The sequence below is a fragment of the Pelodiscus sinensis genome, chromosome 22, assembly GCF_052426305.1.
Source record: "Pelodiscus sinensis isolate ZL-2025 chromosome 22, ASM5242630v1, whole genome shotgun sequence".
NCBI classification, from domain to species: domain Eukaryota; kingdom Metazoa; phylum Chordata; order Testudines; family Trionychidae; genus Pelodiscus; species Pelodiscus sinensis.
Window position 1 is genome coordinate 4,879,963 of NC_143073.1, and position 16,077 is coordinate 4,896,039.

A 16,077-nucleotide genomic window follows, 5' to 3' on the forward strand; every position below is an offset into this window, starting at 1 on the left:
GCAAGTGCAGCCGGGCTGATGGCCGAGTGGTGTGATGTGCCCAGTGTGGGCACTCCGGGCACTCCAAACCAGGACTGGTTTTCAAGCGGGGCACCCCTGAGAACTGTCTGTCCGGGGTGGGGGTCGGGACCCTTTAAGCACAGCCTCGGCTAGCCTGAGACAGCATCTCCACGCTCTAAGTCCTCCTCTGATGCCCTGCCGGCACTGCTTCCGGCCATCCTTAAGCCCTGTTCAGGGTCCACTCAATGTGGACATGCTAGTTCGAATTAGCAAAACGCTAATTCGAACTAGTTTTTAGTTCTAGACGCTTTAGTTCGAATTAGCTTAGTTCGAATTAACTAATTCGAACTAAGTTAGTTCGAACTAACTCTGTAGTGTAGACATACCCTTACTTCTAAACATCAGGTACTCTGATACAGCAGGTGTGGGGAGCATGATAAAACCTGGAGCTAGACGACTGATCTATGTTAAAAATACTCTAAATTCTCGACTGCGGCCTGCCTTTAATTTTTACACTATTCGGACAGGCACGTCAAAGTGTGTCGCAAGTGTAGAAGAAATGGGATGTGGAATTAGCCCTTTTGTTCCCTGAAAGGTCCCTCTAGGGTGGGAGAGCATGTTTATTAGCTGCAGCAAACACACTGGCTAATTAATAACACAACAATCCTTTCTGCGTGGCTGAGATATTATGAATCGTCTTCTAACAAAGGCGTTTTGCATAGCAGATTCCTGTGTATCAAATGAAAGAATGTACTACTAAAAGCTCAGCTTTTCCAGCTGGCCTTTCTAAAACTGGTCAGAACAGCTTGGACCCTGTTTAGGGACTATTTATCACAGAAATAAAAATTCCAATGCCAATAGTAGCTTTAAACTTTCTCTTCACTTTTAATATACAGCGGACTTTCATTAGCGAAGATCAATTTGATACAAAAGAAATGCAACTGAGTAAAATACTCTCCATTTCTTTTAGTTGCACAAATAGAGCATGGTCTTACTGAAGATTTTGAAACATTTGAGGATTTTTATCTTAAACGCAAATAGGTAGAGTTAGTGGAGTAAAAGAAGAGAATGAGGAGCAGATAGAGCACAATCTTCTCCCATACAGCCCGGCCAAGATGTCTGAATTGCTTCTGTTTTACAGTTATAGCAGGGATTATTAGCTTGATTCATTGGAATGTCATATGTGCATCGCATCATTACCATACCTGTGCCATAAATATCTAAAATTCTACTGAGGAAGTGGGTCTGGCCCATGAAAGCTCATCACCTAATAAACCATCTTTAAATTGCTACATAGTCCTTTATTTTATTTAAAATACTAGAGAAGTTGTTATTATTATTATTATTATTAATAATAATAATAATAATAATATGCATATCATTAGGATAAAGTGGTCTCCAACTTGCCTGCTATTTGGTGTTCAGGCCATAATGTCTCTGCTGGTCCCATTGCAATGCAATTCAATGTACAGGTGGTTAGCTAGGTGAGAAAACTTCTGAAGTTATTTTTACAACATATTCAGATTGCTGTATTTTTGAGGAGATTGGCAAATATGTTACATTCTCAGCATGTCATATGGCTTTAGGCCATCCAGAAACAATCAAATAGATGCATAAAAATATTATATTGAAGCCAAGTGGTCTGTTCCCAATTTGATTGATCACCTAAAATGTAAAACACACCAGGGCTGTGTCTACACTGGGCCACTTATTCCGGAAAATCAGCCGCTTTTCCGGAATAAGCTGCGAGCTGTCTACACTGGCCCTTGAATTTCCGGAAAAGCAACGACGTTGAACTGTACAAAATCAGCCGCTATTCCGGAAAAACTATTCTGCTCCCACTCGAGCATAAGTCCTTATTCTGGAACACTGTTCTGGAAAAGGGCCAGTGTAGACAGCCCAGTAGTCTTTTCCGGAAAAAAGCCCCGATCGTGGAAATGACGATCGGGGCTCTTTTCCGGAAAAGCGCGTCTACATTGGCCACGGACGCTTTTCCGGAAAAAGGGCTTTTCCGGAAAAGCAGCCTACCAGTGTAGACGCTCTTTTTCCGGAAATACTTATCATGAAAACTATTCTGTTTTAAGCATTTCTGGAAATTAATGCCAGTGTAGACACAGCCCAGGTGTTTTTAAAATTTAAACTCGCCTATTAACCATCCAGAGCTACTTTGTATAATGTTTTACTTTTCTACGCCCCACGACAAAAGCAACTGTAGCAGCTGTCTGCTGAGTTTCCTGGGTGTTGAAATAGCCTTGGCCTCATAAAGGGACATGGCTAGTGAGGTGTGTGTGGCTGTTTGTGTACTACTGCATTCAACTTCCCATGGAGATTGACAGCAAGGAGTCATGATTTCCAGATGATTTTTAAAATATTCAAATAAGGAAGATGGCCAGGTTTCCGAAAAGGGTTTACAACAAAGGAATTGTAACATCAGATCTTTTTCTCTCTACATAATTTTGAATGTTACTGCCAGGAACACGCATTAGGCACAAACCTACGTGACCCACAATCACTTTGTTTCTTAACTGGAGTCACCCTACCATATTTCCATTTTCTAGACCATTTCACTCCTTTCTTCCAAGGCCTCTTCCCAAAACATTTATATCGTCTATTATAATAATTAAACAAGGTGAGGTACTTGTTACATTTCCTCCACTTCCATAGACTACAACAAACCTCTTTGATGATTTCCTCTATCCTTTGTTGAAATAACAGGGGGAATCTTCCTGACCGTGGTGACACACCTTATAGTCTTTATTGGGACTAACATCCCCACAAATACATAGGATAGTCTGAAACCCTGAAGCACAGAAAATAATCTACGTCTCTTTCGGTTCAAAGAGGGGCTTGTTCCATCCGTCCAATTATGAGATGAAAGATTCCATTTGAAATACACACTCTGTTGTCGCGAAATCAGACCTGGAATTTGTAGTTTAGTGAATTTTAAAGGCAGCTGAATATGATTGCCCCAGGTATGCCTTGCTGATTGTCAGAGTCAGATTTCAAATGGGTGTGTTAATATCTCCTGGCCCTCTCTTTTGTAAGGCATGTTGCCCCCACAGAACTTTAAGAGGAAATAGGACATCCTCCTCTCCACGTGATAAAGTCTTTCATCAAGAGATCCATTAGCTAGCAAGCATCTACCATTCTCACAGCATCATGACTGAAGAAAGCCAGAAAATGTCCTACCAGATCATTGGGATGATTCTAGTCTGTCTGCAGAGTAAGTATTTTAGCCTGATATTTCATGCTTGTTCTCTACCTTGCTAAAAAAAATTACTTTCATGTGCAAAGGTCTTCTGAACTGCGGGTAACAGCAAGAGGGACTGATGGGGAGAGCTAAACAGTCATATGTTTTATTCTCCAGCTGAAATCCTAAGAGAGAGAATGAAATAATGTGTTGGTCTAACAACCCCTTGCACACAGTTTCAACTTTTGGATACTGTAACAGATTGTTGGTCAAAATCCAGTTCTCATGTATTTTATGTAGGCATCATGGGGCAGTACTCATTTTTAGGTAATTAAAAAGACAATTTTAAGCATGAAAGTCTAAGATAATAAAGCCCTTCCTTCCAGGCAAGATTTTGATCAAATAACATTAATTTTATTGTTTTTAACACTGATTTGAGGTTACTATGCAGTCTAGGACATCTGGGTTTTATTCACAACCATGTCACTGATATGTGGGACTCTGGCTATGCCTCTTCATTGACCTGCGACAGTTTCTCCATCTGTACATGGGGATATTTCAGCATCTCACAGGAACATTGTGAGGCTTAGCTCATTCACATATGTAAAACACTTTGAATACTGTGTGACAGGTTACCAAATATTATTATAGTGACCGGAGAGGAACTGTGAAAAATTGGTATGCTTTTTTGGGGAGCGAGATTATAGTTACGGATATAAGACGATATTAATTTCCATCCGGTCCTAATAATATTGGTATGTCAGGTCACAATAAATATTATTTATTAGTATGGCTGTGATGTTTAATTAATTATGATAAGTGCTTTGAGGAGAGATTTTGTAGATGTGCAAAGGGATTGATTAATGTCTGTCTGTATATACAGAGTTTATTGTTTATGTTACATATATGCGGAACCTGAAAATATGGCAAAAATACTACGCCAGAAAAAAAATTCAGCAACATTTGTTTTAACTATATCTAAGGAGGCTAAGAAAATAAATATCTACAAAAAAAAGGTTCACCTGTCCCCAATTTTTAAAATAATGGCCATTTTTCTTGCATAGGATGTGTTATATTTAATATATTGGAAAGAGTGAATCTCCTACAAGTGATTATTGTATTCGTGTTTTTTGTGTGTTCCTCTTTACAGTGACTGCTTCACAGAAAAAGATGTGGATCCAACAGAGCCCGGCCCAGTTAGTATTGGCCCCTGGAAAATCTGCACGGATCGACTGTAAGCCCTCAAGCTGGGGAGCATATGTATATTGGTATAAGGAGCTTCAGAATGGAAGTTTGCATTGGATTTTCGAGAGTTATAAGAATGAATCTTCACATGAAAAATACTCGAGTGAGGTGAACAAGGCATCAGACACATTTTCTCTGATTATCAAGGATGCACAAAGAAACGACTCCGGGGTGTATTACTGTGGCCTAGATGCATATGCATATCCGAACTTCGGGAGTGGGACCAGATTAATTGTCACAGGTGAGTGTCCAGTGGGTTGGGAAAATGTCATTCTGGAGGCCTGAGGGGTTCGAACAGAGCTGGAGCTAGGCATTTTAGCCCCCGCCGGCTGAGTCCTACTGGAGTTGCTGTCTCCTCTTGGTGGCTGGGCTGGCCAGGGAATGCCCCTGCCATTGTCTCCAGTCCTCATCCCTGAGAGCAGTCCCCCTTGGCACGACGAGCACAGAGAGCCATATTGGGGAGGTGGAGATCGGCTGAGTCATGTTCCTCCCAGCCCGTCTGCCCCTGAGACTTTCCCAGGCAGGCTCCCCGGGGGATAAAAACAACTGCAGGGCATGGAGGTGGCTCAGGGCTGAGCTGAGCTTCCAAGCCCACATCCCCATGAACCAGCCCCTACTCCTGGCCCAGCCCATGAGCGAGACCCCTGCACCATCCTGTGCCCAGTTTCCAGAGTGGGGTGGCGGCACTGGGCAGGCTGGGGCAGCTCCAGGAGTGGGCTCCCTAGGGTGCTTGAAATCTGGGAGGAGCCATGACCTGCCCCAGAACTCTTAGACAAAGGGTCAGGGGCCTGCAGGGGAGGGAAAGGACAAGGGTGGCTAAAGCCAGGTGCAGAGCAGTTGGAGAGGGGAGGCAATTGGGAAGCCCAGAGCTGTGGTCAAAGAGGAGCTTGCAAGGCGGGTATGGGGAGACCTCAAAGGTCCCTGGAGAGCTTGGCAGAGCCTTTTGGACCCTTGTGGGGACCGAGCTGATGGAACAGGAGGGAGCTGAAGTGTCATTAGAGGAGGTTTAGAAATTGATTGATAAACTGAACAGTAACAAGTACCCAGGACCAGATGGCATTCACCCAAGAGTTCTGAAAGAACTCAAAAGTGAAATTACGCAACTTCTAACTATGCTTTGTAAACTATCCTGTAAATGAGCTTCTGTACCCAATGACTGGAAGACAGCTAATTAATGCCAATATATAAAAAGGGCTCTAGAGGTGATCCCGGCAATTACAGACTGTAGGTCTAACATCAGTTCCAGGCAAATTAGTTGAAACAATGGTAAAGAATAAAATTGTCAGACACATAGAAGAACATAATTTGTAGGGCAAAAGTCAACATGGTTTCTGTAAAGGGAAATCATGTCTTACTAATCTGTTAAAGTTCTTTGAAGAGGTCAACAAACATGTGGACAAGGGGGATCCAGTAGATATAGTGTACTTAGATTTCCAGAAAGCCTTTGACAAGGTCCCTCACAAAAGGCTGTTATGTAAATTAAGTTGTCATGGGATAAGAGGGAAGACCCTTTCATGGACTGACCCTTTCATGGACTGAGAACTGGTTAAAAGGCAGGAAACAAAGGGTAGGAATAAATGGTAAATTTTCAGAATGGAGAGGGGTAACTAGTGGTGTTCCCGAAGGGTCAGTCCTAGGACCAATCCTTTTCAACTTATTCATAAATGATCTGGAGAAAGGGGTAAACAGTGAGGTGGCAAAGTTTGCGGATGATACTAAACTGCTCAAAGTAGTTAACACCAAAGCAGAGTGTGAAGAACTTCAAAAAGATCTCATAAAACTAAGTGTTTGGGCAACAAAACATCAAATGAAATTCAATATGGATAAATATAAAGTAATGCACATTGGAAAAACTAACCACAACTATACATATAATATGATGGTGGGATGGAGGCTAATTTAGCTACAACTAATCAGGAAAGAGATCTTGGAGTCATTGTGAATAGTTCTCTGGAGACATCAACGCAGTATGCAGTGACAGTCAAAAAGGCAAACAGGATGTTAGGAATCCTTAAAAAATGGATAGAGAATAAGACGAAGAGTATCTTATTGCCCTTATGTAAATCCATGGTACACCCACATCTTGACTACTGCATACAGATGTGGTCTCTTCATATAAAAAAATATATTGGCATTAGAAAAGGTTCAGAGAAGGGCAAATAACATAAGGGGTTTGGAACGGGCCCCATACGAGGAGAGATTAAAGAGACTAGGACTTTTCAGATTGGAAAAAAGGAGACTAAGGGGGGATATGATAGAGGTCTATAAAATCATGAGTGGTGTGGAGAAAGTGAATAAGGAAAAGTTATTTACTTGTTCCCATAATATAAGAACTAGGGGTCACTAAATGAAACTAATGGGCAGCGGGTTTAAAACAAATAAAAGGAAGTTTTTCTTCACTCAGCGCACAGTCAACCTCTGGAACTCCTTGCCTCAGGAGGTTGTGAAAGATAGGACTGTAACAGGGTTTAAAAGAGAACTAGATAAACTCATGGAGGTTAAGTCCATTAATGGCTATTAGCCAGTATGGATAAGGAATGGTGTTCCTAGCTTCTGTTTGTCCAAGGGTGGAAATGGATGGCAGGAGAGAGATCGCTGATCATTACCTGTTTGGACACCTGTCATTGGCCACTGTCAGCAGACAGGACGCTGGGCTGGATGGATGTTTGCTCTGGCCTAATGTGGTCATTCTTATGTTCTTATCTGATCTTTCCTTTCTGAAGATTTTTCCACCCACCGCTTCTCTGTGAGGCTGCCCCATTCTGGCTACAGCCCTGGTTCTTAGATAGAACCTTGGACTCTTACCCCCCACCCACTTAAAGCCCCATTTTGATTCTGAGTCATCAGTGTTCACTCCAAGAGGGAAAACGGTCCCGGTAGTGAATGCCGTATGAGACTGTTAATCAGGAAATCTACTTTGTCATCCTGAAGCTCTAGTCGCCCAGTAGGCCACCTCTAAAAGAGGGTGATGAGTCTCACTTGCCTTGGCAGAGTGCTTTGAGATCTATCCACTGTTGAGAGGTGCATTGGTCTGAGTCATTATTCTTCTCCGGCCCTCTGCTACTCACCCTCCCTGGTTGTGCCTCGTCACAGCAGCCTGAGTCCGGGGCGTGATGCGTCTTCCTGTTGGCCTTATGCACCTGTATTAATATAGCTCTTTACGAGACCTTCGTTGCGTTTCCTGAAATGATTGCCATCAGGTGGCTTGCACAGAGAAATCTCGAACAGGGCAGCAGGAGTTCTACATGCGAATAGGATGCAGTAAAGAGGGATCTTTGAGTCTCTGCCCTCAGCAGGCACCCAGAACTCTGAGACCATCCAGGAGCGGTGGACAAAGGAGTGTAACAGGATGAAATTAATAAGAGAACTCCGCCTTCATGCAAGGGAAGTCCCACTATTTAAAACATGGGAGACAAAACTAGCCAATGCACAATCCAGGGACAGAGGCAGGAGCTGGGGGGAGGAGGGACTAGCTGGCTGGTCTTTCCAATCTCTTGTTTCTTACTCTTTTAGATGCCTCCGAGCTGAGACTTTCCCTCCTGGTGCCCTCCACCCGGGAGGAAGCTGAGTTTCCCCACGACGTTCCCCTGCTCTGCCTGATCTCGGATTTCACTCCCACCTGGAGCGTTCTCTGGGACACCGGGGTGGGGGACTTGGCGGGCCAGATGGATGCTGGAGCCATAGATGGGGATGGGATCTACAGCGTCTGGAGCCTAACGACAATCCCATACAAGAGGTGGAACCAGGAGACAATCTGGACTTGTGCAGTCAAAGACAACAGCACGGGGAGAAACATCAGTGCTACCATGGCCAAGCAAACAGGTCCCGTATCGTACCCTATCTAACCTGTTCTCTCCTTTACATTGTGCTCATCGCCATAGTGTCTGGTACAAACGTCACCTCAAGTCAATACAAATATACAGATTTAAAGGGTTACTGCAGTGCCAAAGAACTGAAATGAGGCAGAGTGGGGACGAGGTATAAAAAACCCCCATCTAAACAGTGTTTCTTAAACCTTTTGACACCAAGGAACACCAAACAATAATATCTTTTTATGCAGAACACTATAAAAATGTTCATCAAAAAATTGTTTTGTCAGACAAGAAAAGACAAAAACAAAGAAGTAACAAAAACAAAGAAGAGGTCGTGGCACACCTGCAAGTTGCTCACGGAACACCACTGTTCCACAGAACATAGTTTAAGATTCTCTGACCTACTGGGCTTGGCCTGTAGGAGAGACATGGTGGATCGGGCTTTATCTTTTATTGGACAAGGCCGAGCTAATCAGCACTCTTCTTCAGATCTGTGTAGTTCAAAAGCTTGTCTCTCTGCCCCACAGAAGTTGGCTCAGTAGCAGATATTACCTCACCCATATCTAAGATCCTCGTTATTTAAAATCCTGGGAGCCATATGGCTACCACAGCGAATTGAGTCAGTCCATTATGGTAACTCCCTGTCCCCCGCCTTTCCTCGCTCTCTCTAAAAACCATTTTTCAGCTGTATTCACTGAGCAGCGGTAAGAGGCAGGGCTGTGGCAAACCTGCCCCGAGATCTTTCTCCTTGCAGGCCTGCTTGACACCCTACTGAAGTCAATGGAAAGATTCCTATTGGCTTGACTCAGTCTGGTGTCCGGCCTGATCACCCCAAGAGTGGGAGGAGTGTAAATGCCACGGAGACAGTAGGGTGACTTGGGGGCTCTAAGATGGAACAGCTAGGATAATGGGGTGAACTGAGCACATGAATAAATAAATAACTAACTTCAGTATGAATACCCAGGATTCCCGATAGTGAGATCTCCTGAGCTGTGGGCGTGTCTGTCACCTGACAGCGATGAAGGCCTATTTACAGTAGGACTGGATAAAGCTTAGTGGTTAAACCAAGGGTGGGGAACTCAAGGGCTTGCCTGGATCTATCCCCTTTCCCCAAGGTTCGGGCTCTGCCCTCCAGCATTGGGAGCTCGTGCTGATGCTCCCACCCCACACCGTCCTGCCCCCACACCTCTCCCCATGGGGCTAGAGAGCCAGCGCGGGCTCCCCACTGTGTGGGAAGGGCCCTGAGCCTCACCAGCTGGACTCGGGCAAGCCAGAGCTAGTTCCTATCCATGGCACTGCCTGAAGGGCCCCCGGCTGGCACAGCAAAGCACTGCCTGAAGGCTTTTCCCCCACAAAATCTACTAGCTCGGGCTCCCGTAGGCTCTGCTGTGCAAGGGGAATTTGGGAAGAGTCTTTCTGATTCTCAGTCGGGGGCCATGTCAGTGATTATTTTGTTTTGGTTTTCCTTCGCTTCTCACTTCTGTGTGGCCCCGACCGATTTTTCTGTGGGTCAACGGCCCACAACCCAAAATGCGTTAAACTGTACGGATTAGGCAGGTAAGTGAACTCCAGGAGACCTATAACAGGACTTTGCTTTCTCTAACATTTATGATGGTAGGATGTTTAACTCACCACAGCCCTCAATGGGACAGTGATTCTCAGACTGGATCCGTGATTGTCAGGATGAAATAAATCACCCCTTGTGGTAAAATAACTGACAGTGCAGGCAGGAAGAATTAATAAATACACACTCATAACTTACCTCAGACAATCAGTGGCCTGAATACAGCGCCAAAGACTCCTACGGGCCCCCCAAAGGTCACCTCTAGGTGGGGAGAGTGACAATGCCTTGAGGCAGTGGATTTTGAAGGAAAGGCCTCACTTCTGGGCATGGCATGCAGATGACACAGACCCCACGCCTTTTAATGGGATTTTTCCACTGCTCAGCACCGAACGTTATTCTCCTCTCTCTGCAGATGAGGCCGAGGAAGGAATCTGTGATTATGTGTTATATTTTGGCCTGCTTTGTATTTTCATCCTTGTCATCATCCAGATGATGATCCTGCTCTTCAGGAAGCGTCTCACCAAAGGTAACTTGTTTATAACCCTATCTGCCACACAGCAGCCCTTCATCGCACATCTTGTAACCGTCCTTTCCTTCTTCTCCAGCAGGGAGAACTGTGAAAACAGGGAACCAAATGCCCATGAGGCAGATTCCACAGGTAAAGTGTTTTTTTCAGCCACAGGCATGTCAGAAAGATACAACCAATTAACAGGGTATTTAACTAGTTCTCCTAGGCAAATTCCGGCACTGATGTTCACAGTCCAACTACCTGATATGTCTCTGTAAGGTTTCAGAGTGGTAGCCCTGGAAGTCTGTATCTTAAAGAAACCTTCAGATAAAGAGGTGGATTGTGCCCATGACAGCTCATTCTTTTGTTGGTCTCTATGGTGCTACAGGACCCACTAGCTGTTTTTTATACTTTGTTGGGTTGCCAGTGTAGAATTCCTATTGTACAGGTTGAACCTCTATAGTCCGGCACCCTTGGGACCTGGCTGGAGCTGACCTAGAGAATTTGCCGGACCACATGAGGTCAATATTGTCTAGCAGCATTACCAACACTTACTGGGCTCTTAGAAGACATTTAGGGATAAATTAGAGCTAAAGAACAGCACAGAATCATGGGAGATAGGACTGGTGGCTGTAAACTAACTTTATGGGACTGCAGAAAACTTGGCCACATCGACAATACGTGAACATCTGGCTAACTATAATTATGCTGCACCATAGATTTACCTGGACCGGGAAGTGCGCCTTAGACCATGTTACACTGCATGAAGCAGTACTTGATAGGTCTCTTTATGAGTTTTACATGGACCAGGAAAAAAAAATCTGGATACATGATTATACACTTTCAAATGTTGCTTTGAGTTCCACGGGCATATTTACTCTCCATCGGCATTAGTGAAGTTACTCAGCTCCTCACTGGTGTCTCATAATTCAAAAGCAGGAAAATTGGTGGCCAGCAAACATTTTTTTTTTAAATCACACTGAGGCCCAGTCTAGCATTAAAATATTTAATCCTTCTAGGAATTTTGTGAAGAGTGAAAATAGGAATTTAGAATGGAATGGCTCTAAAGACAGATTCTTGAAGCTGATGCCCCAATACTAATCCAGTCCCAGGGACTGTCCTGCAGTAACTGAGAAGAGAATTTAATTTGTGGTTACTACTGCAATCTTTAGGGTCACACTTTTCTGCCATTAGTAATACCCCACTGACTTCAGTGAAGTTAGTGGGGATTTACCCCAGTGTAGATTAGATCAGAATCTAACTTCTTGTCTATAAAACATCTCTACAGAAAATTCTTTCCTCTACACATGAAGTAACTCCATTGATTTCAGAGGAGTTACTTCACTATTATATCATTGAGAGTAAGAACAGAATTTGGTTTCCTGTCTTGTTATTCAAAAAAGTGGTATTAGCTCAATGTATGAAGTTATAGATTCACATTAAGACCATTAATAACTGGTATCTACTTTTTCTGTTTCAGACTGAATATGCAGCGGTGAGGTACAATAAATGAAAACTCCCTTTTTAACTGAGGTGGTCTGACCAATTTATATACAGAGTTTTTTAAAAAGCGCTGTACAAGAGGAAAAAAATGAAAGTGAAAGATAAATTCTGAGTCTAATTTATTACTAAGGTGTGAAGTGGTTGGGCTTAAAATACAACTTATTGTAAATGTATCTGTCTCCAAACCTTTTTTGTCACTGCATATTTGAAGAAATATTTTTCTTTTTGGTTATTATTGCGAATTACTTGTTTTTTATCCCAACATCCTACATAATTTTTGTCTGTGGGAGCTTTGCCCTTGACTTCTATGAGCATAGGATCGAACTTTTAAATGGGATTGTTTAACCAAGGAGATTTGATCCTAAATTCCTTGTGCCCCCCAAAGTCCCACTGAAGTAGATGGGAACTTAGAGTACACCAGAAAGCAGAACAGAACTTTAAGATTTATGATGTTTCATAAATTTATGAAGTTTGCATAGGGGGTACGATTGTCAAGTTTGCAGATGATACCAGGCTGGGAGGGGTTGCAAATGCTTTGGAAGATAGGGTCATAATTCAAAATGATCTAGACAAACTAGAGAAATGGTCTGAGCTCAATAGGATGAAATTCAATAAAGACAAATGCCAAGTGCCTCACTTAGGAAGGAACAATTTGTGTCTCATATACAAAACAGGAAGTGACTGTCTATAAGGAGTCCTGCTGCAATGGGTTTAGTGGTCTTAGTGGACGCCAAGCTAAATATGAGTCAACAGTCTGACACAGATGCAAAAAAAGCAAACGTGATTCTGGGATGCATTAACAGGCGTCTTGTAAACAAGCCATGAGAAGTCATTCTTCCGCTCTACTCTGCTCTACTTAGGCCTCCCGTGGAGTTTTGTGTCCAGTTCTGGACACCACATATGAAGAAAGATGTGGAGAAATTGAAGAATGTCCAGAGAAGAGCAACAAGAATGATTAAAGGACTAGAAAACATGACCTATGAGGGAAGACTGAAAAAAATGGGTTTCTTTAGTTTGGAAAAGAGAAGACTGAGAGGGGACATAATAGCGGTTTTCAAATATCTAAAAGGGTGTTACGGGGGGGGGGGGGGATTGGGAATTGTTCTCACTGGCTCTGAGGACAGGACAAGAAGCAATGGGCTTAAATTGCAGCAAGGCACATTTAAGTTGGACATTAGAAAACATTTCCTAACTGTCAGGGTGGTTAAACAGTGGAATAAATTGCCTAGGAGGTTGCGGAATCTCCACCACAGGTTAGACAGACTCCTGTCAGGGATGGTCTAGATGGTGCTTGGTTCTGCCAGGGGACTGGACTCGATGACCTCTCAAGCTCCCTTCCAGTTCTAGGATTCTAGGATTATCTCTGCATAATCTCCAATTATCATCATTTAAAAAATATTATTTACATTTTTTACATTTGTATTCTTAATTACTCCAATATATTCGTACCATCTTTGTGTTGGTAGCCTGGGACAAGAGATTTAGATCTGACTTTTACTCAGTGGCTGGCTGCCTTCAGCGTACAGTAAATCTGAAGCCCTGCATGAATTGGCTGAATGAAGGGAAGCATCATAGCAAATCATAAGCTAAGCACATCTACTGGTAGAAGAAATTAGGAGATACCTGCATCCCACTGCCATCTAATGGTGAAGAGGCAGATGGTCTTTTCCTTGCAGGAGGAATAACAGTAGTTCAAATTAGGAGCTTTAATTTGAACTACCTAGTCCGTGCCGAGTATAGCTGTGGGCAGGTAGTTCGAATTACGGGCATTTAAAAATGGCGCCCGCACAGGAACATGCAATTGAAGCCCGGGATATTTAAATCCCGGCCTTCATTTGCAAGTTCGAATGCCTACATTAGCCACCCTAGTTCTAGCTAGGGTGGCAGTGTAGACATACCCCAAGAGTTTTTCCGGGAAAACTCTTCCGTGTACAGGGACGCGTTTGCTCTTCCATTTTTTCCCTCTCTTCAATCCCAACAATCCGGTCTGTGAGTGGTAAAAGCATGGGCCACTATGACCAATTATTGCCTTAGAGTGAGGGCAAAGTCTCCTACCAAGCTCTAAGTGGATAAGGGAGTTTCTTACCACCGGCGTTATTAAGGAATCCTGAATTAGTGACAACCCAGCAAAACGTTGAGGCTGGTGGGAGATTTTACATCGCAACCATTTTCAGTGGAAAACCAGATCTGAAACAATGAATTTTTTCTTTGTTTTTTACTGAAAACAACTGCCTACTGGATGAGGGAGGTAACCTACTAACGGATGATGTGGGGAAAGCTGAAGTACTCAATGCTTTCTTTGCCTCTGTTTTCATGGACAAGGTCAGCTCCCAGACAAATGCACTAGGTGAGGCAATATGCCCGTGGTGGGGAAAGAACAGGTTAGGAACTATTTAGAAAAGCTAAACGTACAAAAATCTATGGGTCCGGATTTAATGCATCCGAGGGTACTGAGGGAGTTGGCAAATGCCATTGCACAGCCTTTTGCCATTGTCTTTGAACAGTCGTGGAGAACTAGGAGAGATCCCAGATGACTGGAAAAAGGTAAATGTAATGCCCATCTTTTAAAAAGAAAACAAAGACAATCCAGGGAACTATGGACCGGTTAGTCTTACCTCAGTCCCCAGAAAAATCATGGAGGGGATCCTCAAGGAATCCATTTTGAGGCAAGAATGGAAACACCCCTGTGGCTTGAAAACCTTTGGTTAAGATCATCAGAACAGCGAGACTTGGTCCCACCAAAGATCCAAATAGCCCAGTGTCCTGTCTGCTGACGGTGGCCAATGCCAAGTGATCCAGAAGAAATGAACGGAACAGTTGAGAAATGAACAGGCCAGCTGAGAAAATACTTCCTGCCTCCCTGCTCTGAGCTGAAAACAAAAACAGATAAACCACTGCAGACAGTATTTCCAGCCCAGCACAAACCAAGAATGAAACAGCTCTTTGGATCAGATGTTTGGGTCAGATTTTTCCAGCCCTATTTCCAAACTCTGTGTTACAACCTGTTGCTTCATTAGGCAAAATTCCCAGTGATGTACAATTTTGCCTGAGTGAGAACTGCAGAATCATAACCCAAAGCATGCCAGAGATTGATCCCAACTAACCCTCCAAATCTCTTATGGTTCAGATGACTCTCAGGCTGTGTCCAGACTCCATGCCTCGTGAAACCAGGTTTACCTGTGTCGATGAAGAAAGGCTTCTTTGTCGGGGCATCGCGTCCAGACTCTCCCGATCTGCCGACAAACAGCTGATCGGCAGATCGGGGCAGCCATTTAAATTTAAATGAAGCCGCGATTATTTTAATCGCGGCTTCATTTCCCTCTTCCGAGCTGGCTAATCTACATGCCTCCGTCGACGGAGGCATGGAGTCTGGACACAGCCTCAGGGTACACAGAGCTTATCTAGAGGGTACAGTAACTCATTTAAATATGTGCCTAGTTTTATGGGAAACCACACTGTGATGGGATGGATCACAGGGGTCCCTTTAAAGGTGTCACCCGGTGTGCTGGTCATGCCACTGAGCCTGCCCCCTACTTTCTGGAGCTCCCCTCCATGCTGTCCAGCTGGGCCAGACCCTCTGGTCTCCCCCAGCCAAGGCACAGAGTTGGGGTTACCGTCCCCCAACACAGCAACACAGATGCTTAACTGGCTCAGCTCTGGGAGGGTTCAGCTCTAAGGCCATTGATAACACCCAGAAACACAGCCCCAGAGAAGATCAAAACCTCAATAAAAACATTTTACCCAGAGAAAGCTTATAAGTTCATCCTCTTTATCAATGAAAGAAAGATATGCATGGTGGTTGCTCTCCCCTTCCCCACCCTGGGGTAACCATTATTTACATTGGGTAAACCACATAAAAACTGCAGAAAAAAACACCAGCAAAGTCAGTGCAAAGTAGAATTTCACACAATGACTAGTTCATACTGCTCTGCTATCTATTTAAAAGGATTTGTGCATCTTTCTGTGTGTCCGTCCATCCATCTGTGAGCCTGTTTGCTCAACAATTCCTTCTAAATGGTAAGAGCTAGGACCACCGAATTTAATACACTGCTTCCTCTTATCATAACTTAAAACAAGGTCATGGTTTGGTTGTGCCAGGATAAAGGGATGTGCCTGGAATCTGATTGTTTCTCATAAATTGGAAAGGGAGGGGTGTGGTAGGAGGGACAGTTATACTGCAGAATAACCACAGGGGGCACCAAAGGGCCAAAGATGGGGACTGGGACAGCTATAACCTCATTGGGCTAGCAGGGGG

General features: G+C 43.8%; 1 protein-coding gene across 1 annotated transcript; it reads left to right on the plus strand.

Moving 5' to 3' along the window:
- Positions 1-4,188: 4,188 nt before the first annotated feature.
- On the plus strand, positions 4,189-8,455 carry LOC102460670 (immunoglobulin gamma-1 heavy chain-like). The gene is made up of 2 exons (XM_075907591.2): positions 4,189-4,676; positions 7,949-8,455. Exons 1-2 carry the CDS (start codon positions 4,361-4,363, stop codon positions 8,278-8,280), a joined length of 648 nt encoding a protein of 215 aa, XP_075763706.2. The 5' UTR covers positions 4,189-4,360; the 3' UTR covers positions 8,281-8,455.
- The last annotated feature ends 7,622 nt before the right edge of the window (positions 8,456-16,077 follow it).

Excerpts from the sequence above, each read along its gene's own strand:
- LOC102460670 (XM_075907591.2), top strand. The coding sequence starts at position 4,361 with ATGTGGATCCAACAGAGCCCGGCCCAGTTAGTATTGGCCCCTGGAAAA. Across the intron at positions 4,677-7,948 it reads GACCAGATTAATTGTCACAG|ATGCCTCCGAGCTGAGACTT; the intron begins GTGAGTGTCCAG and ends TTACTCTTTTAG.